The 23,017-nt window shown below is 39.5% G+C and overlaps 1 protein-coding gene across 14 annotated transcripts in view; it reads left to right on the forward strand.

Moving 5' to 3' along the window:
* Nucleotides 1-23,017, forward strand: part of CPNE4 (copine 4) — a 280,684-nt gene that overhangs the window by 253,816 nt on the left and 3,851 nt on the right. For all 14 annotated transcript variants that reach the window (XM_063407749.1, XM_063407773.1, XM_063407832.1 and 11 more), the window contains 4 exons: nucleotides 2,771-2,825; nucleotides 11,740-11,791; nucleotides 16,035-16,168; nucleotides 18,263-18,499. In XM_063407749.1, coding sequence (XP_063263819.1) covers nucleotides 2,771-2,825; nucleotides 11,740-11,791; nucleotides 16,035-16,168; nucleotides 18,263-18,499 — 478 coding nt within the window. The remainder of the gene's footprint in view (nucleotides 1-2,770; nucleotides 2,826-11,739; nucleotides 11,792-16,034; nucleotides 16,169-18,262; nucleotides 18,500-23,017) is intronic.

Below are 23,017 nucleotides of genomic sequence, written 5' to 3' on the forward strand. Positions count from 1 at the left end.
TTTTAGAGCAGCTCTCTCACACCTCCATACCATGAAGTATTATCCTGGAAGTGAGAGAGTTCTTCTCTGCCCTTCTGGGTCACTTTTTCCCTACTGTGTCTCAGTAGTGCAGGATGAGCAGAATGAGGGCAGCAGGCTCAGCTGTTGGATTTGTTTCTCATATGATAAAGTGAGGGGTGGATGGGAAGACTCAAGGGGGTTATATCACAAAACACCACTAAGCTATTCAACTGCTCACTTACTGAAGAGTGAGACCTTTATATTAGCTAAACACTTTGTTTTGTGTGATAAAAGGAAAAGTTTTCCATACATTTAAATTTTATTTTTATTCTGAAAGCTATCAGCTGCAATTTTTGAGGTGTGGTCAGGGCATAATATGATGAACTCTTCTTTTATGCAAGGGATGTCACGAGGGTCAAAAGGTTCCCTTCTTACCTTAAAAATCAAGCTCCAATAGCACATGAGAGTTAATTTCTTGGTCCCAGCAGCTTGAATCAGATTACCAGAGGTATGGAACTAAATTCTGGTGAGCTACCTAATGACAGTGTGAAGCGATTCTGGCTGAGACAACAGAAAGTACTAAGCACAGAAGACCTTAGGACATCCCTCCTCTCTGGAGTTCATGTACTTCCCTCTAAAAAGCAGCCACATGGACCCCCATCCTGAGGGGGTACACGATCCTGCTTTACTCTTCCACAATGTAATGGTTGCAGTTACTCAGGAAAGGAGATGTGGGAGGTTCAAACATAAAGACAAGTGTCCTGACTGTGGAGGTAAGGTATTCTGGGTGCAGAATTACACTGGGGGCTGTGCCACTGTGTGACTGGGAATGTGGGAGTCTAGCCACCAGAAAGAGAATCCAGGCTGCTGCAGGCATGAGTTACGGCTGCCTCTGAATTGCTGCAGAGCAGAGGATGGAGCTGTAGATACAGGAGTGCCTACACTTGTTTACACTCCAGAAACATTGCAGCAGATTTCAGGCACTGGATGGGTTCAGCCATCTCCCAGTTGTATTACTGCTGCCAACATTGAACTTAGACACATGTTCTACCTAAGTAAAATTCTAAGTAAAATTCTTTTTTACTCTTTGTTTGTTCTTGCCCCAAATCAATTAACTGCAGCTCCACTGTTTGATTTTCTAATCCAGCCATGCTTAATCATTGATGTAAAACAAGATTTTTTCCCCCCCCTCTCAGATTCTTTTCTAATGGTTTCTTATTTCATGCCCTCAAAGTGTGTGCCTGAATTCTCTGCATTCATTTGTTAGGGCTTTCCCACTTCCAGAAGTGTTCAATCAAAGAGAATGCTATCAGCAGGCAGTTAGCATGGAATGTCAGCAGCTACTTTGTTTCTGACATCTCTTGGGAAAAAAATGTTTCATTACCATGCAAATGATGTTAGTCTTCCTTTCCAAGATCCATTGTCACATGGTGTAACATATGGTCCACGGAACTGTGCTCCCAAGATTTATGCAGCAGAGGGGACACAGTTCTACTTTCTTTCAGTTTTTCTTTAGGTTGTATCACTAATATCATGACGCCTTTAACAGCCTACGGCAGACAAAAGAACCAAGCAGCTTTAATGGGTGCTATTATCTTTTTGGAGTGTGTCTGGGATGTGAATTATTCAGGTGATACTTGGAGTGACCATCTCTTGAACTACACCAAAAATACTGAAGCTGCTGGACCTGTCCTGGGAATTTTTAAATGTTCTAATCGTGGTAGTTGGAACTCAATTTTTCCTAGGGCCTCGAAACCCTGTAAGTAGACTAGGGTAAACCTAGTCTGATTCATCAGAGGACTGGAGTACAGTTCAGTGACATCAGTGAGACTTCAGGATATGTCTGGAATTAAGCATATGTTTGAGTGAATTGTTAACCTCAAGTGTGTGATCAAGTGCTTTGCTGACTCAGGGACAAGACATTCCTTGCAGCTTGTTGTTTTCCACTTTGCCATCTGGGAAGAGGCAACTTGACAGCATGTGGGCTGTGTGAGACATTATTGCATTTCTGAAAGGGTATTAACAGCCTTGAAGTTTCCAGGTTCTCTGAATCAGGTGTTTTTTCTCTCTAACTGGGGTAGAATAGCCTCACTATAGCGTCTGAAAACAAACTGACCATGCCAAGGCATTTTGGCGGGTTATCAGTCAATCTATGCATAATTAAAATAATCTCATGTTTTAGAGGAAATACTGAAGACACAGATGGAAAGCTTTACAGAACCTGCAGGTTTGGGAGCATGAAATTTCCCTTTTTGGATATTTTAGGAAGTCACTTTTGAGCAACTGGACTAGAACCCAATTTTGCAAACACTTTTAATCTGAGTTATATCTTCGCTAGACCCATTTTCTGAGCTGGGGGAGCACATCCATATTCATATGAAATAAATGTTGTTACAGGCTATTCAGTCAATAAACTCTCTTGCTTCAGCCAGGTAATGCAAAAGAGTGGGTAATACTGACTTGTTATTGCATTTGTGGGGGAAGTACAAGACATCCTGATCTCTCAGTATTCTCCAAGTGATTTTAACTGCCCAGAAATACTGAAAAATCTTGCATTTCACCCCCCTGCAATCTGTTCAGCACACATCCTACTTCTCCAATCCAGTACCCTTCCAGTCGGCCATCACTTGACTTAACTTGACATCACAACAGACCATTTCTGTGCTGTTGTGCTGCTTTGCATTTCTCATGAATGCATACAGAGGAATAAATGTTTACTGTAACAATATTTCTCTATGGGTACTCTTACATTTTTTTTGTTCTTTTCCAGTGACAAAATGTTCCCAGCCTTTGGATTTGGAGCAAGAATACCCCCAGAATACAAAGTAGGTGCCTAAGTGTAATTTTCTAATTTCCTTGAGTTATAGGGCACAAAATAAGGGAGAAATGGTGAAAGCCAGGACAGTTGCAAATGGGAACAGCTCGTCTGCTTGTTTTCTTCCATCTGGCTTTCTCACCTAGTGATACCTCACTGAAACCAGAAATCAGGCAGGGCTAGACTTAAAATAATTGTTTGACAACACCCAAAATATTTTATGGTATTGGCAAAGCTTTGCTAGAGGAGAAATTAGGTTTTGAACATCTCTTTTCAAACATCTTCCTGAAAATAAAGACTTGAGAAGAATTTTTCGCTGTGGCAAATGTCTATGTCATGGTGGACATGGTCAATACCAGGAAGAGAGAGCCATGCTAGAGAGAAGTGGTATTTATAAACAAAAACAACAATAAAGAGTGATCTGCAGTGATGCTGCAATTGTGAGCATAAATATGCCATCTGGTACAGTGTAGTAAAAGAAGGAATATCCAACAGACAAAGGCCCAAGAGGAAATAAATAGAAATTCAAATCCCTTGTTTCACAGAGGTTGTGTGGGCAGTAAAGTAACTCTGCATAGATAAGTAACCAAAGTCTAAGTGGGGACTCTGCAAGTCAGATGCTGTGTGGAAAGGAGAAGTATCAGCCATCTAATCATGCAGACTTCATCCAGTATCCCTGTGTGCCCTGCTCTGGGCTGAGGCTGAGGTAGGGAGGTGAACTCTAGACAGGTAAGAACTTCTGAGTGGAATTGTGTGCGTTCAGTGTTGTAAGGCATGAATCAGCAGATGGAAGAGAAATGCACCAGTGTTCCTCACAGCTTGGTACCTGCAGAATAACAGTAGTAATGTACAGCAAATTTGATATTTGTCTTGCAAACAGATGTCTAAGGTAAGTTAATGTTAAAACAAACTGCTTTCCAAGCTTGTCTGTGCCTGGCAAGGTGTTTTGCCTTGCTTTGTTCCTCAAGGGTAAGACCAATGTTCTTGCTTTCCAAAGTCAGAGACAGCTTCCAGAGCTTTGATATACATTTTAATGTGGTATTAGGAGCTCAGAACATCTGTGTCTGTTGCTTGTTTGTTCCAGCTGCAGCAGCTGACAACCATCACTGCTGTTTAAGGTGATGTGTCAGAGCCTGGCTGTTCCATCGTCTGCGAGGTGACCACCAGTGCATGTGGGAGAACTTACCACTTTTCTACTCATAGAGAGCCATCTTCATCTAAGGACTGCTTGAAGGAAGGAAGGTGTTATTGTGTCAGCTGAAGTCTTTTCAGTGGTTTCACAGTGACAGAAGTATAATAAAAATCCCAGCACAAAGCTGCTCTTCTCAGCCAAAATTATCAGCTGGTAGCACTGATGATTCAGATCACAGGAGCCTATTGGCAACATACCTGCTTTGTTAGACATCCTTCTCACCTGATTGTGAGAGCACATTTCAGGTGCTAGCTGGAAAACAGATGTCTTGCCAGAAAGTAAGTTCAGGGGTCTGTGTAACCAGATATTCCTGCAATCACCAACACCAACTGATTTTCCGCTTTGGCAGAATTAGTGTTGGGATAATTTTCTGACAAATGCCCTTAAGAAACTCAGAGACTTGCATTGAACTTAGTAATCCATGCATGAATGAAGTCTTATCCTGTAGCATGAGCTCTCCTGAACAGCCTGTCTGCTGCTAACTTCTCAAAGCAAGGAAATTAATGTGACTCAGGACCTTCAGATTTTGAAAAGTTCAGGAAAAGTAAGGGTAAACTTCAGAAGATAGGGCTGCTTGCTTGTGGATTACATATGTGGGACTAAATAAAACAAGTCCCAAAGTAAATGGAGATCCAAGTGAAGGCCAGAACAACATCTTTAATCTCTGCTATGGAAACTTGTGACAGAAAGTGGCAAAGACAGAACAACACGACATCAGCTCACAAACATAATAAAACTTTGAAGGAGACAAGAACAACGTTGCATGGGACTAACTCTTCTGTGCAACAGATGGGGATAAATAATCAGCTTGGTGTCTGTCATGGGTACATCCAGCTGGAACTGCATGAGGAGTTAACAGTCATCTGTTGTATTGTTCAGTCCCTCCCTGTGATACTCTACACAGACCATAAAAGAATCTGGCTTCTTAAAATAAACCATATCAATAATTTTGAGTCCCTGCTTGGCTTTGCACTTCTGAAAGACACATCCTTTAGGAGTGAAGAGTCAGCTTCATCATGATACATTATTAAGTCAAGACCAATAAACCAGAAAATCCTTCAGTAATTTAGTCTACACTGGTATAAAGTTAATTCAAAGCCAACAGTGATTAGTGTCTGATTTGGAACATAGCAAAGATGCATAGGAAACAGAGAAGAAGCAGATAAAACTAAAAGTAAAAGGGACTACAGAAAAAAACAGTGCTCCCAAGTTTCTTCCTTAACCTCTTATTTCCTGCTGCAAAAATATGGTGACACTCTAGACACCACAGCAACAGTGCAGATCTCGTGCTATTCAAATGATCTTTTCATGTTTTCATTCACAGGTATTACAAGTCATACATACCATACATTTGTTTTACTAAAGGAGAGCAATGCCAGTCCTGTAACTATTTATATCTTCAAATTTAGGTTGAATTATTCTGAGAACTTCTAAGTTCTGACCCCATCGTGTGCTAAATCAGCTTCTCATTAATTTAGAGTGTCTGTTTTCAAGCCTCCAGTCCTAATGAAGTGATCTAACCTGCTCACAGCATGTTGGTCTCTGCACTCCAGCATCTGGTCTTTTATTTCTGTCAGTAGACAACAAATTGCTAGGGCTATGGAAGAAATTATTCCCACTGCCAAGGGTTCCTAAGTAACCATGGAGCCCCCATACAACCTAAACAACGTAGCTTCCTTCCTCAACTACATCAGTGTCTATCTCTGCAGGCTCTTCATAAATCTCTTGATGCTGTACCCCTTTAAATCTTATTTTTATTTATGTTTTCTACAGAATTTCCATTTCAAGAGCACACTGCTATGTTGTGTTGACTTTGCTTTCCCTCATTTCAGCTCCAAATGACACACTTCAGCTGTTAGCAGAAAACCAGCAGCTTCTTAGTGGCATAAGGAATCAGTGGGAGTGAAGGAAGCAAGTCATGCCATACATATCATTCCTCATCAGTCTAGAGATCTTTCATCTAATATTCCACAATATGATCTTCTTCCACCAAGATCTGACAAACACATCACCCTGCTCCTTGATCTAAGTAAACCTCTGAGAGAAGTATTTCCCTTGTGAGTTTCTATCATACAAAACTTGCAGAATGTCGGGGTTTTTGTTTTGTTGGGGTTTTTTTTTCCCCAATGAAAGGAAGCATCTAAGAAGTCTGATGTAAAGTGAAGAGGTGGTAGAAAATATGGACTCAGACATGGCTGTGAAAGGTCACAGTGAAGAGGAGGAAAGAAAGCACACCACACACACTGACTTCTTAGCAGGCAGGACTCAAAGGAGCTGAAAAACCACACAGCAGCACAAAACTTTCTGCTAAAATGAAAAGCAAGTTCAAATTGTGTCAGCCCCATGACAGGTGGATTGCCATTAATGAAGGCCTATTTCCTAAAGGAGAATTGCAGGCTGTCACCTGAATAGGTACTAAACAACTTGCAGTTTGTTTTAAGAGACTCCTGGTTATTTCTGTATTTTTAGTGAAAGCTTCATCCCCTGCTTCTGCCATGAATGTGTGCTGAAGACAAACTCACTGCATTAACAGACACAGTGCAGCATCTTTACAACCCTAACTTGCACTGGTCTGTGCGACGGGTGAGGGACTTGAGAAGTGCTGTGGTCTTTATGATTCCTGCACTTTTCAGGACATTGATGGCTAAAAAATATGCAAACCTGACAAAAAAAGGATGTGTAACAGACCAAAGGACAAAATAGAATTAGTCTCCTTATCCATGCAAGTTGGATTTAGACATGGAAACTTGTGCAGCAAGCACAAAAATGAAGTATAAAGGAAAATAAATGGCCCAGCTTTGCCAAGCAGAAATGTGTGCAATGTATCTTAGCAAGAAACACAAGCTGTCCAGCTCCCAAACTATTTGATTAATGAACATTCTGAAAATAGTAATGAAAAATTGAAATGAAAATAATAGCTTTTGACCAAGAGTACTTGAAATTCATTCGTGTCCTAAGCTTTTGCAAAATATGTAGGCATTTCATATTTAGTTTTCTGACTGGCAGTGGCTTAATAGTGTTCAATTTATTCACAGATAAGTGTCCAACATAGTGCTTTTTTGGCATTTACACTTGTATGCATCTATTGTTCATGGATTTTTGACAATCTCTATTTAAATTATTAAGAAAGCATTCCTAAACATCTGAATTCATCAGATTGTTTGTAAAATAGTCCTAGTACCATCACCATAGTGGAAAGCTGGAGCTATTTGGGACATGCAGGTTAATTTAAATAAATTTGATAATCTGGAGAGGCGGGGGGGAAAGGATTACTAATTTTCAGAATTCAGGCATCCATATTCAGTGTTTGGAAATAATTAAAAACAATAGCCTCTTATTTTAAAAATGGAAATTCAGTTAAAGGGGGTTAAAAATGTGTAGGCCAAACTAGAATAACAAGTTGCAATGAAACTTAAATAAAATGCCTTTGCGCAGTTCAAAAGCTTTCCAGCAATTTTCTTCATCAATGTTGGGAGATTTATTCTTTTCAGATTCCAAGGTAGGATTTTTGTATGTGATTTGAGGTTTCTATCTAAATTCATAAAATATTTTTTAAAGAAATCTCAGTAATTCTCATCAACTAGGAAATTCTCCTTTCCTTTCAGCCTAAATTAGAAGCATTTTTAGTAAGGGCTATGCTTTGAGGATGAATTTCATCACATCCCAATATGAGGGAAATAAGGTACCTGCTATGTTAAATCAATGGGATTTTTCTACAAAAGTGGTCATAAGCATGTGGAAGTATCATTATGATTCTTCCAAGAGTCTCATGGGGACCATCACATTGGTGGAAAACTGCAGGTGTTTGTCACTGGATATGTACAGACAGTGGAAGAATTGTACAGTGGTAAAAAACAACATGTCTATAACCTGCCTTTGCAAAAATAGTCTATTCTGTACTTTTTTATTTAATTGCCATATCCTCAGAAATGCTGTCATGTAATCTATATCATAATGTATGGTAGAGTTAGTTAAATTGCTTGTTAAAAACCTCAAAGGAATTACCTGTGAAATAGTATGTTCCTGGTCTAGGAAGTTCCTGTACAGCTGTGGTTTAATAATCCCACATCTATAATAGTATCTGCTAAAGAATGTATCTGGAGCCCTGCAGAGGGAAAAGATTAAAACAGCCAAGGCAAATGAATGTCTTAGCTACAGGCTTTGAGTGCAGTTCTGTGCAGCAGCCCAAGGGACACCAGGCTGATCCCGTGTAATCACCTCAGCACACCAGCATTTCTCTCTCCCTCCCTTTTATGGATTGATTTTATGGATCGATGTTAAGAGAGGAGGGCTGAGCAGAGGGTCAGCTTCACATCTGAAATTTAGTCCAGGGTCCGTGACACACTCAGGGTTTTGTGAGGACATTCCTTAATGTGAGGCTGACTTCCACCACAGACCATGGTCTGCAGCTCTTGGCAAAATTCTCTATGCCAGCTACTGATGTAAAGCAGTCATTCTGTATTTGTGTGACTTGGCACATTCCAGGAATTCCTGACTGTTAGATCGATCCACAATACAAACCACCCTAATAAATTATATAAACATTTCTGCTTGCCTGCTTCTAAACAGCCAAGTGTCTTGTTTCCCCGAGGATTTCTCAGTCTACAGTATCTTGGGTGTTGAAATTTTGCCTTCTTTTTGTCATTAATTTATCTGGGCTGTTCATTCAATATCAGAAAGATGCCATTAAGTATACCAGCTTTTGGTTCTCTGTCAGCAGCATGGTTTGCCTTTCAGTCACAAAACCCTTGCATGTTTAAATAGAAAAAGAAAAGAAAAGAAAAGAAAAGAAAAGAAAAGAAAAGAAAAGAAAAGAAAAGAAAAGAAGAAAAAGAGAAAAAGATTAAAAAAAAAAAAAAAAAAAAAAAAAAAAAAAAAAAAGAAACTCAACACCTTGCACTGTTTAGAAAGCAAAAGCATTGAATTTGATCCAAACCACCTTTTGACATGGATGAGCTTTACATGGAATCTGATGAGGTAGCAGCCCAAGTTTAGCAAGGCCTTCAGTACATGGTGTAAGTCTGAAGTCTCTGCTGGTTTGGACACTCCTGAGTTCTGGCCACCACAGGGAAGACAGAAAAGGGGCAGGTTGAAGCACAGTTGGCTTTGCTTAACAGAGTGGGGGATGAGTTTTGAACATTTGGAGAAGCTCTGCTTAAAAAATATCTGCTGCTGGCTTGTCTTGGGTGATGATTTCCTGTTTGTGAACCATCATTGAGCTGCTCAAAGAACTTCTCTCCTTCACATTACAGTTAAATCTTGTTTAAATTGTGATATATTGCCCAGAGAGCATAGGAAACAAGCCAATGCTTCTGCACATTCACTGTGTTTCCTGTGCTGCCTCAGGGTACATTTTAACACTGCTCTTTGTGAATCAGGATGACAGTGTATTTGGGGCCATTTGCTTTAGGAGGATAGCAGCTGATGCTCAGACAGTATTTTTTGGATCATTGTGCACACTGACTAGACTTGGGCTTTTCTTATTGGCCTGAGCTGCTGTCAACATTTTTACTAAATAATAGCCTGCGTGCCATAGCTCTGAACCAGATAAATTGTTTGCATTATGTGATTCTGGAAGAGGTAAGGCAACAAAAGCATCCAAACCATGCTTGCATGTGAAATCAAAATACTGTATTCATAGCTTTTGAAAAGATTTGTATTTTCCTTTAGGTATAATTTCAAGTGCATTTGGAATAAAGAAATAAAATCACTGAAGAGGTGCAGTGTTAAAAGGATCAGTCTGCAATACATAAACACGCATTGCCATCCTTCTTGCTTTTATAATGCGGTTAATGCAAAATACAGAAACCCTAAAGGAAAGAGAAAGGCTAGTGAAGAACAACAAAAAATATCAATGAGTGAAAACTCCCATAACAGTTCTTGACAGATGCAATTACCTTTGGCCTGCAGCTGGTCATGAGAATGGCAGATACCAGCTGGGCAAAGTGCACTGAGAGACATCCAGAGCAGCCAGGCAGAAGGGCTCTGGAGCACCTCTGAAGCGAATCTGGCAGCCCTGATCTTCTGTGCTGCTCGGTGAGGAACATAAATAGTGACCTCCTGTATTACCTTCCATGGACAAGCAGGACAGACTGAATGGACCATGTAAAACCCCAAGACTGATGCTTGGTGTAGGCATGCTGAATACCTGGCTGGGCTGAGGCAACTGCAGACTTCTCAGTGAGGTTTTGCTTCAGTCCTTTCCCATCATGGTAGAAGTACTGCTTTATTTAACCTCTTAATAATGGCAGGCATCACTGGTAAGCAAGACTAGCACATGATGGGGAAATTCAATTTCTCTATGAAGAACTCTCTTTGTCAGTAATTAGCCAACTTACAGCACTTCACTTTCACTGAAGCTTCTCTGCAGTCACATATTTGATCTATGGGCCCCTTAGTCATGGAGCAATTTCCATACTCTGCTGTCGAGACTCAACTAGCAAATAAAACAGCAAAATCCAACAAATTAATCTCTTCCTGCAAATAATCCATTGTACAGGAGGTTGCTTCCCATATTACTAGGACTGTTGGCACTTTTGAAGATCCTACAGAGATCTATCAATCTTTAAATGTGTATAATTGCAGTTATATAAATGCCTTCTTAAATCTGGGATGATACATCTAAATTCAACTTTAAATTATGTAAATTACCTGCTAAACCCTCAGCCATATCCACTTTTTGCAATTCAAATATATATATATATATATATGTATTCACACATTATGCATTGTGAGACAAAATCTGAGCCTTTTCATTCAAGAAAAATTAAGACAAACAGAATTAAGAGGCTGGGCTTCAGAACCAAAGAGATTAAAAGGAATCAAGACTATTCAGTGATCACAGAAAGTAAAAAGGAATCTGAAAAAGAAAAATGCAGGCAAGAATAAACCTTAAAGAGGAATTCTGGAACTAGAGATTTACAGTGTCTGGCATTATTTAAGCATACAAAAGTCTTGTATTATTTTCCCAGGGCACCAAAGAAAAAGACTTTGTTTTGTTAGAAAATCAACAACTTTGTTATATTGACAGTGATTTTTTTTAATAACAGCTCTGTAAGATTTAATGATAGATTGAGAGCGAGAGAGAGAGATTGGAATATTCACTACACGCGAGGAAATCCAAGAGTCTTCAGGATTTTTTTTTATTTATTACCCCCTAGACTAATATAACTTTTTACCAACTTAGACTCCTTACACTTCTTACACTACTATTCCACAGTGGGTCTTTGATTTCTCTGGAGAATTACTCTCCCAGTACTCCTTGGCCTTAGATGAGGAACTGCTCACACAGTGAGGTCGGGATGCAGAAGTGAGCTGAGTTTCTGCTGTCACTGCTGTATCACAACTGCCTTCTCTCTCCTGCAGTCTGAGATCCTGAGCTAGGGAGAGCTGGCATTTAAATCGCCTCAGCAGTAGATTCCTCTTCTGTGCCCAGCACTGATAGCCCAATTCTGACACCATGTTTATATGATTTTTTAATGTATTTGGGTGAGTTTTCTTTGTGCCTTTTTGTTTTGTTTTTGTTTTGTTGTTGTTATTGACAAGTTTGATTCGAGTTTTGCTACTTTGATTCAGTAGGGAGCTCCAGCTGGGACTGTATTTCACACTTAATGGCTGAAAGCTTGAAAGGTCTCAGGTTTGCCACAGAAAAAATGTCAAGAGTGTTTAACCACAAGTCCTCTTGGAATAATTTTTCTGACAACAGTCTTCTTTTCTTTCCATTTAACTGCAGGTCTCTCATGACTTTGCAATCAATTTCAATGAAGACAACCCAGAATGTGCAGGTAATGCTCACAGTAGGACAGACTGCCATAGTTTTGCTGTGTGCAAAATGTACATTTTTTATTGTATCACTTGAGTATTATTCAAAGTAGTTTTATTAAAGAAGGCAGCTAGGATCTGGGGGCCTGATAGGCTCCAAACCATTGAGCTTAACTTTAGAAATCTTGGAAAGTGCCATACATTCATTTCCTGAAAAGTAGATAGAATTCAGCACTTGGACTTTCTAGAATCTCTAGCATTTCTGAGAACTAGACTAATTGAAAATCTTCAGCTACCTCAGCATCACAGGTTGTGCTGCAAAGAAGGGCAAGATATGAAAAAGCAGGCTGTGAACCTCTGTGATCAAAAATTCCCTCAGTTTAGAGCCAGTTCTTTGACCAGACCTACAGTCTGCTGCAAGTCAAGGGCAGGGAAGCAGCTGATGACTATTGTGGTAGAAAGAAACCTACTTTTCTGACAGCAAATGCAGCAGGAGGCTACAGAGTAAGAAATTGGTATGTTCTACCAACTGTCATTAATCCTTGTTAATCAGAGGCCAGATTTATGTAGCAGATGTTGCTGTATGTCTTGCATTTTTAAGTGAGATCTGCAGTGACTGAATGCTGTCTTTCTGAAATCTCCTGCCACAAATCACACATTTTTTAAAAGACAGTAACAGGAAAATAACCTCTAAGCAGAGTAACAGTTCAGAGTCTTGCTTGGGTGATCATTGCTGTCTAAAATCCACAGGTTGTTATTCTCCCTTATCCTTCTCCTTCCATCCAAATACTGAACTGGATATTTCAAAATGCTCTTCCTGTTCAAATCTTTTAGCTGCTCGTGTCAGCCCTTCTCAGGCTTATTAGTGGCTTTCTTTCAGGCATGGGAGCCAACATGTTCAGGATGAGAACTAAGATGCAAAGACATGAAGTGATGAAGAGAGGACAAGCAGTTCAAGGGACAGAGACATTAAAAGAATTTGGAGTCCAGGCACCTGTGTTTGGTTCAGTGGGCATTCCTGCTTTGTTGTTGCACTTGAATTGGACTGCCCCAGCCTTTGCAGGTCATATGCTTGAAATGCAATTGAGCAGAAGTCCTACAGCTGCTTGAACAGCTTTTCATGTTGCTTTTAAGGTCTCCAAAGAAGCAGAAGTTACATGTATGTATCCAGAAGTGCCTGTAAGCTTGTCAGCCGGCTTGATGTTGAGACTTCAGTGTGGGGATGGGGTGGGGAAGCACAAGAGACCTAAGAATTCCATCTGGACCATTCTATTTTATAAAGTGTCATTAAAACAGTTAACAGTGATCAGCATTAGGTGGTAACATATTTATGCATGTAATGTTCAAATAGGGCTTTGTTTCTCAGTCTAACTGGGCAATATTTGTGACCCTCTGCAAATTTCAAAGAAAAGCTCTAGCAGTCCATGCAAAGACTTATTTTTATCCTCCCCCCGACCTTTATTGCTTCTTTTGACTTCAAGGCTACTTCTTTTATCCCACAGGCATTGTTATATAATGATTTTTATTGATTGAAAATGCTGCCACATCTAAGTGGTGCCAGCAGCAGAGTTTGGACAAACCTTCTGTAAGCAAGGGATTTACTATCCAAACCACACTCTGTATGCAAAACTAAACGTAACAAGGGAAATGAAAGCGGGTAAAAAAACCAGGAAGCAGCTGCCCTATGAGGCTTGGCTTATGTCACTTAATAATTTTAACTTTGTTTGTATCTTTGCATAAGACTGAATTATCTGATAAGTTGGCCCATCACCTGAAAGGAGTTCTAGTCCTAGGAAAACATTAAAAATCTTTGCAGCATGAAAGAATGCCAGGGAAGAAATTCTGCAGCATTTGCACCTGTATCTGCAAGATATTAAAAGCACTTGCTTGTCTTAAATGATACCTTTTTAAATAATATCCACCTGAGTGAAAGCAAGAAGAGACGACAAACCAGAAAACATGTTGTTTAATCATCTGCTGCAGCTCACTCGTCTGCCTGTCATGGGTGCTTGTTTGCTCTGTGATGTTTTCGAGATGCTCTCACTGTCTTAGGTGTCACAGGGAATAGTAATATCAGCAAGTCATGTGGAGAAAGGATGCAAGGGTGAGAAGGAGATAAAGTGCTTAGCGATTATGCAATTTTACCTTGTAATATCTAGCATACTTGCCAGAAAATAAAGTAAAATTGCTTAAGAGTATCTTGTTTTACACAAAGAAACAGCGGTTGGATGCAATATAAAAAGTACGTGTTTATTTTGCCTTTGAGGAATGAACTCCTTTTCTCTGTGGAAGTAGAGCTTTTGCTGGCACAAGGTATTGTGAAACATCACTCTACATTCAGAGAATTTATATTGGGATGAAGAGCACTGGAATTAGTAAAATATGGATATCCTCACCTGTTACCATTTCCATTCTTGGAAACTTTAGTATTTATAGTCTTATATTTAGTATATTTATAGTATACTACTTTTATGGTCTTATAATTAATACTTAGTTTGTTATCTGAGGAAGAAAGTAGGCAACAACCTGTAGTCTACATGAATGTTTGTACACATCTGTCTTAAACCCATATCTGTATGTGTACTGTATTTCATTGGAGATGCTGAAAATGGATTCCAAATAAAAATGTTAAGAGTTGAATTGTGAAAAAAAAAATGCACATTGATTCTGTCTTAAGATAAAGGAGTACAAGAACAGCAAGCTACAAAGTAATCTACTCATATATCCTGTTGAGCTGGGACTGGATGGACAGTAGATATTTCTAAATTATATTAATCTGAGAAAGCAAATAAGAAATTATGTTTCTAGAACATGTGTCTCTTTCGAAGATGAGAGCAACTTTCTGATATGAACAACATTAAAACTCTGTGGAATGCGGGGAGTAAGGTTTATCTTATATTATTTGACTGCATAAGAAGAAAAGTGCAGTGTATCTTGTCATCATCTTAGGGAAGATTTATGAGGCCTTCATGCAACATCGTCACTAAGTATATGTAATGAAATCCTTAGCAAGTATAAAATTGGGAGTTAACAAAAGGTCAGTTTTGCAATGTGTAATTTAGTCACTGGAATTACCAAGGGAAATTTTGTAACACTACTTTACATTTCAGCCAATCACAGCTATAATTGGAGCACGTTCTTTAGTCTGTTGGCATTGCAGTGGAAAAATATAGCTGTAGCTGTCTCTAAGGAGACAAAACTCTGTTCTCCACCACTTTTTCATAGGAGTATATGTGTGTCATTGTAAAACAATTACAGCTCCCTGTCATTTGTAGTAAGAAGTCTGCACTCATCTATCCTGTAAATATGGTTGAGTAAAAACTCTCATGAGTGAGCGAGTCTCAGTGCAAACTGGAACTGGCTTAGGATCTTACTGAAGTAATTTCATTCTTCAGCATCCTTTGTAAAGCTTTTCAGTCTATAGCTTTCTTTCCCACATTAGACCTCTAATCCTTTAGGTCTGGTAAGCTGGGAGTTCTGAATGGGGAGGCTAATGTGCATCACTTCAAGAAATCCTTCTTCTCAATGATTGAAAATACCAATTTCCATTCTGTGATCTGTCAAGTGTGTCAGCAGAAGTCTTTGCTCCCTGGTCTGACTATATATTCTGAAATGAAAAAGCCAAAAATAGCTAGTTCTCCATCAAAATTTCTCAGCTAAAGCTCGTTTTCTGTGGGCTGCAAAGCATCCTGCTGTTTCTTCCAAGATTTCACAGCTTTTGGTCATAGTCAAATTCAACCTGTGAGTGATTATGCAAATTAGCCCTGAAAAATTACTTTCTTAGCACAGGGGAGTCAGGTGGTTGAAAAGATGTTTTGAATTCCTTAACAGCTTTAGGGCATAAGTACAAAGGACAAATTTGTTGCCAAATTGCCATGATAAACAAAAATATTTATCTGAAGAGGAGAAAGAAGTGTTGAAGTGTTTCCTAATGTGTGTCTAGCCTTTCAGCATGAATCTTAGCTGTTGATCAGGAAGCTATCGCATCTTAAACCGAGAAGAATGGAAGCCATGGCATTGCAAGCTCATATCTGAAAAATAGACATTAAAAGCTGCTGGGAAGGAGAAGCATGGTATAATGAATTATATATTACAAACTAGATTCAAGGCAGCTAGAGACAGATTCCTGGTAATTATCTGAAGTTGCTAGTCCTGGCTAATCATGTAGTATTTTTAATTTGTTTCTTAGGAATCCACCTTTCATCTACGTTTTAAACAAGCCTGATATTGACAATGTGCTCCAATTATTTTTTTTTTCCATGCTAGGAATACAAGGAGTTGTGGAAGCTTATCAGAGCTGCCTTCCCAAGCTGCAGCTGTATGGACCGACGAACATTGCTCCCATCATCCAGAAAGTGGCAAAATCTGCATCAGAGGAGACCAACACCAAGGAGGCCTCGGTAAGGGAAAAAAGCTGTGCTTGCCTTTTTTCCTGTCTTATGATGGATCTCTTGTAGGCAATCAAGACAAGGCCTTTTAATGCAGATTGTGCCTTCACAGTTTTTATTAACTGCCTTCACAGAAGGGAGCTTAAACCTGTGTTAGCTGGAAAAGTGTATCCAGTCTTTATAGCTTCGATTGTCACAGCTTTAAACTCTTTCTCCACTGATCTATTTCCTGCTTTTAGGACTGTTTTAATGTAGCACACCCAGTTCTTCACTGTGGAAATAGAAATGATGCAACTTAGGTTACAAAAATTGAGCACTGAAACCCTAAAATTCTTGGTTGTACCAGGAGATGAGTTCAAATAATTTCCCTACTCAGGCTACGCAATTTATTTCTCCTGCAGAGGCTGTACTAAAATTTTTCTGTTCACCTAAGGGACTTCTCTAGCTATTCATTTGAAAATGGTAAGGACACAGTTTTCAGCTTCTTATTGCTGATGAAGTAATTTGTGCCTTTTAGAAATTGGAAGACAAGTCCATTAGCCTGCACCTGATAAAAATCCCAGGACAGATTTCTTGGGCTAAAAGACTTACACATAGATCATGTTTTAAATGTACACCTTTGAAATGCATTAGGTTTATTTTGATCCTGCCTTGAAGGCAGAATGGGAGAATGGGGGAACAAGAGAAATGGAGGGAATGTGTGAGCGAGTAGATGTGAGCCATTTACAAGAGCAGTGCTGTAAAGAAGTAAAGGATGTAAGAGAGACATTGTGCAGACTGCACGTGCATGTGTGCAACATGAAAAGTGCCCAAGTACAGAACAAAACAGAGCTGTGCATTGGCATGTGCCTCATCACCTGGCCTAGAGCTTTCTCTAAGCTTTGTTCATGTGCTGGGCCTTTCTAAAGTCCTATTAGGGCAGCAGTTACCAAATCTTTCTGTTCATGAGTCTGGGCTTGTGACTGATACTTACAAGAGCATGTAGTGACAGAACAAAGAGTAATGGCTTCAGACTGAAAGAGGACAACTTTAAATTAGACATTAGAAAAAAACCTCTTTACTGTGAGAGTGCTGAGGCATTGGAACAGGTTGCCTGGAGAAGCTAAGGTTACCCCATCCCTGGAAGTGTTCAAGGACAAGCTGGATGGTGCTCTGACCAACGTCATCTAGTGGAAGGTGTCCCTGCCTCATCATCTGTTCAGCCTAGATGATCTTTAAGGTCCCTTCCAATCCAAACCATTCCATGATTCTATGATTCTACTGTTGTTTCCAGAATCTTGATAGTATTTAGGGTCCCAGTCCTAAAATGGGGGAAAATGCGGAATTGCTATGTTTGAATTTCATACCCACCTAATCTTGAGATGGCTCACTCTGTTCCCAGTGCTGCTTCTGATCTAATGTGCCCTATCAAATAAGTTCCTTCACGGTATAGCTAAGCTTCCCCATTTCTATCTGTAAAACAATTTAGAGTATGAATGTTCAAGATGAAGTTTTCTCCCTGCATATTTTGTTTTATTCATGACAGGACAAGATGATTGGAACACTTTGAGTTTATACCACTGTATATACATAAATATTATTGATGTTTAGTGTGTTGGTATTGCTCATGCAGAATGACCAAATGCTATGATTTGTTAATTTTTCCTATTAATGTACATTTGTTAAATTACTCCAGCTGCCTAACAATTCATAAGGGATCCCAGTAAGGGCCACTCTTCACGATTACCAAGAGAAGAAATGTCATAGGCCATGATCCTAGTTCAGGCTTTGAAGTTTTGGGAAAGGAATGACAAGCTCACCAAATTGCTTGCTCTCCTAGGGAGAATGAGAAAACCTCTCTTTGGGGCTCTGTATGAGGAATATGAAGATGGATATATTCCTGCCTTGGTCCTCTTGGGACCCCATTACTCTGAAAAGAAGAAATTAGTAGCTGAGGAGCTTGGAACAAAAAATTCTATATAGTCAATATAAAGGCTCTTTTCTCTTTAAAAAGGTCCATGAGTGAGTTATCAGAAACACTTTTATACTTTTTAACTTGAAAGGTTAAGCAGCTTTATAATATTAACCAATTGATATAATTTTTCACTTCTTGGCCAACAACTTCAGCAATATTTCATCCTGCTGATCCTGACGGATGGCGTCATCACAGACATGGCTGACACCAGAGAGGCCATCGTCCACGCCTCTCACCTCCCCATGTCGGTCATCATCGTCGGCGTGGGCAACGCTGATTTTAGTGACATGCAGATGCTGGATGGTGATGATGGCATCCTGAGGTCTCCCAAGGGCGAGCCTGTGCTCCGAGACATCGTCCAGTTTGTGCCATTTAGGAACTTCAAACATGTAAGCTGATTTTTCCATCCTTGCCTCAGAAGGGTGAATGGGTATAGTGAATGACTCATGAGGCTGGGCTTAACTTTGCATATGCATGAAGTGTTGAGTAAATCTATGGCATTCTTAGAATGTTAGAAATGTGTTAGAAATAGTGGAAAAAAGGGAATCAGAATGCAATGTCCTCCATTAGTGAGTTGGTAAGGGTGGGAAAGGAAGAGATGAGGCAGAATCCCTATGCTTTTTGTGGTGCCAGTCCTTGCTTCCACTTTCTCCCTGATTTAATTTGGTTACTTTCCCTGCCTAATTGTTTATGGTGTCTGTTTTGCATTCTCTTTTACGCCTGTTCTATTAGGACTGCTATATTCTGCTTTCCGTTCCTTCATTTCCACAGGCAGATGAAATGGCTTTGAACTTGTCCTCATAGTGTTCCCCAGGAGGCTGTTTCTTTATTGAAGTTTGGTCCCCGAGTTCTCAAATGCAGGACTATCCACCCACAGCATTTGGGTTGCCTCCAAACCCTTTCCCGAATTCTGTACAAGAACACAGGCAAGAAAGTGGCATTACTGAGAGCTTCCCTTTGCCCTCAGCCAGCTGTTCCTGACTGAGACCAGTGTGGTGTAGAAGACACTATGCAGGAAAGAAAGGAATAGAACCAGCATTAGATTGCCAAATCTAAAGTAAAGCATTGGTCATTAACTTTTCGTCTCAGTCACCTGCCCTACATTGTACCATCTGTTCCAGGGACTTTTCAGCAGCAGGGTAAGGCAGAGTTTCACCAGCAGAAGGGGCTTTCCCACACACACAGGGGTTTTTCAGAGCCCTTTTCCTCCTTATGGAGGCATGCATTATGTTCCTCTGCAGTGCTGATCCCATCCCTTTCCTTCCCTTTTTCCATCTTTCTCTCCCTTCTTTCCTCTCACTTCTGTTATTTACTGAACCATTTACTTGGTTCTCCAGGCTGTTTTTTTGCTCTGTCTAGGAAGGATATCCTCAGTATTTGGTTTGAGAATTTCTTTCCCTCACAGTTCAACTGACTCATTCTCCTCATGAGATTGCTCTTTTCAATCTGCTCCCATAGCTAGAGATCCTTAGATTTGGATATGTCACAGCCAAGTTCTCAGCTCTGGGCTGGTTTTGATCTGCATATGTGTTCACACTGATTACATTTCTTTTTTTATTTAGCTTCTCTTTTAGTTTTTCTGGGAATTTTGTCACCACAAGAGCTTTTTTTTCCTGTTTGCTACTTCCAAAATATTTTTTGAAAATACTTCAATTTTGGAAAAGCTTCATTTTTCTCTTTGCAAGGATTGTTCTTTTTTTCTCATTCCAAAATGCAATTTTGCAACATTTGGCTTAGATCTAGACACACTTCTTCCTTTCACAAACTCTACTGAGGAGCAAGAGAAACAAACTTCTTGTTCCTCTTTTCCTTCTAGCGTTATGTAAGCCATGGATGCACACAGGAAGGAAAACTCACCTTATGCCATTAGTTTGGTGCCACCATGCCAAATAGCTGCAGATTAACTACTGAGTTGTAGACAGGCACATTTCTGTGCTGACAGGAGCACGCAGTCACCTACCCACCTGCTGAATCAAAGTATGAGCACAACCACCTCACAGCTTGTGATTCCTTCAGCATATAATCACAAGTGCTTTGTGCTGCACTGTAGTCATTGGAAAAGTGTCCAGAGCTGAGTTATTTATGGGCTAGTGGGAGAGCTACTTTTAATTAGGTGAAAAAAAATGTTTCTGCAAGGAACTGGCAAAGCCAGCTACATTTGTTATTTTCAGTTTCACTTTGTATTTTCTAATAAAGCTAAAATCATCTTGGATTTAATAGATTTATGCTGACAGTTGCAGTTCTGGGCTCTAAATATATTATTCCCCTGGTGTTAATTTGTGACTGAACCTGTGGCATTGTTATTGCCAGCCCTGGACAAATGACAAGCATATATTCTTTTTTAGCTGATTTAGGTTAATTTCCCCAGTGCTGGGAGAGGAAAGCAATCTTTATGTATTCTTCTTGTTAAATAGTGATATTTTTCTCCCTCTTTCAGTAGTAAAGATAATATAGGTATAGAGAGAGATTTGTATTTGCTCTATCAGAAAAGTTAATATATCTTATGCAACATGATATTTAGTCTGTTTATTGTGATCTTTCAGCTTTTCAACAAATGTCAGTGTAATGGATGAGAGCTCATAAAAATAGCCACTTCTGATTGAATTTCTTTATTGTCATATCTCAAATAATCTCTCTTTCTCAACAAAGTGACACTCACAGCTTCCTTGCTTACTTAGCACAAACAAAAGACCATACATCAGCAGCTAGTGAAATAATTTTCCATGCGAGAAATGAGTGTGATGTTTTGATTCAAACTTATTTTTCCCACAGAGGAAATGCAGATTTAACACAATTGGGAGATTTTTGTCAGATCAGTTCTGACCTAACACAAGAATTTACATATATCAGCATATTACTTTTGACAGCTTTAAGCAAAATGCGTATTTAGATACAAATCCCATTCCTTTTGACAATGTACCTTGTATTAATTTATTAGAGTAGAAAAAAGAAGTTGAAGGATCTTTTTAGAAAGACTGAAAATCAAATAGTGTGAGGATTATGGGTTTTTCTGATGAATCAAGTATTTATTTATTCCTAAATCCATATTATATCTATTAATGACAAAAGGAGAGAAGAAAATGTTGTATGTGAGCATTTATTTTTTGTTTTGCTGGAAGAGTAAACCAAAATTCTCTTGGAGTCAACCCAAGCAATATTTTTTTTCATTACTTCTACTCTCAGGTCAGCTTAGAACTCAAAATCTCATATCTATCCAAAGAGATCAAAAGTAATCTGTGCAGAACCTTCCCCTTTGAGAAAATGGAAGGGGGGAGAAGAAAGCTATAAAAAATAACCTATAGAATGAATTCCTTTTATTTTATAAGTTTGACTTCAGAGAAGATTCTGAGCCTGCACAGCACTCATACAGGCATTTAACACATTTCAATCAGCTATTCACATATCTAAAATCTTATACCTTATCAATGTTTTACTGGCTTAAGACTCAGTGTAGACAGCAGGCTCTATTATAGGGGTTTAATCTCCTGCGTGATACAGTGCAGCAGAAGTACTTCAGTGAAACATCTAAGCTTTTTCCCTCTCTTTAAGGAACATCTTTGAAGGTGTCAAAAGAGTAATAGCAATTGTAGTGACTCTTGGCAAGTCCTGTGGTTGTAGAGGCTTGGTAAAATCAAGGCAACCATTAACACTTAAAAAAATGTCCCATTGTATAGTGGGTGACAAATGTCATTTGCTAAAGGGGAACATAACAAACAAAGGAAACATATTTTCCCTGAATCTAAATTACTCTTTTCTCTCTGTAATCATCACCACCCCAGTAATGTGAGAGTCCTTCACCTGAAACTGTAGAACAGTGATGCTGTGTCACTGAAATGCAGTGGAAGAAAATCACCTGCCTCAATCCATTCGCAGTCATATTTTAAGAAATGAAATTTTCTGCCTTTGGGATGTATGATATATTTACTGGACACAAATCTGATGCCACGGGTAGGCTGTGATCCATTCTGCCTTGTATTTAATCACAAAGGTTAACAGCTGTGACTTTGGAACATACATCACAAAGGAGTGTGGAAAGCACAGCTCATAACCACTGCAAGGAGCAATGTTTTGCACTGTGCATTGTAATTAAAGTTTAAGCATTGTGAAGCTGTAGAACTGAACCAACAGTCATTTGTAATACACACCAACTATGGAATCACAGGGGATTATTTTCCTAGTGCCCACTGATCTGATTGTTGTGTATCAGCTATCAACTGAGAACTATTCATCTTGAGGTGCTTATTGCTAGAATGTTCTTCAAGCAGGGGAGAAAACGTTACAGAAAAATATTAATTTAATGTCTCATCTGTGTTAAAGACCCAGCAAAGGTAATCCTTATACCACTTATACACTGATGAACTAGGTCTGTGTTTTACCTTAGAAGATACTGAGTGTAATTCTTACTTATAAAAAGGTTTATTTGCACCATCTCATCTGAAAATGAGAGGGCTTTACACCACAAAAACTATGTAAGGTACGGGTGGTTCAAACCATCAGAGAGGAAACCAACCCCAAGCCTGTTTTGGGGATGTTCCCTGCTAGAGAGAACCCCAGGACAGAGACATCACTGGCCTGATGAAACTGAGTAAAGCAACGAGTTCCCATGCTCAGACTTGAAGCATGGAGCAAGCCAGCTACGCCAGGACAACCCTGTGTGGGGCACGTATTGCCTGTGAGCCCGCGGGCACAGTGAATGTTTTTCACCTACATCTCAACAAAAGGTTTTCAGTTGAGGACTCCTGAAGTGGCAGTGATTCAGCTGGGCATCTGAGCCCTGACAGAGCCTGTTCTGAAGGGCTGCCCCTTCATTCAGGAGGAATGGATTTGGTGTCTGCAGAGAGAAGTGGTGGAGGGAGGATGATGCACAGCAGCGAGTACTGTTGGCCCAAAGCTCAGAACATGTGAAC

Source organism: Prinia subflava, chromosome 1 (genome assembly GCF_021018805.1).
Source record: "Prinia subflava isolate CZ2003 ecotype Zambia chromosome 1, Cam_Psub_1.2, whole genome shotgun sequence".
NCBI lineage: Eukaryota > Metazoa > Chordata > Aves > Passeriformes > Cisticolidae > Prinia > Prinia subflava.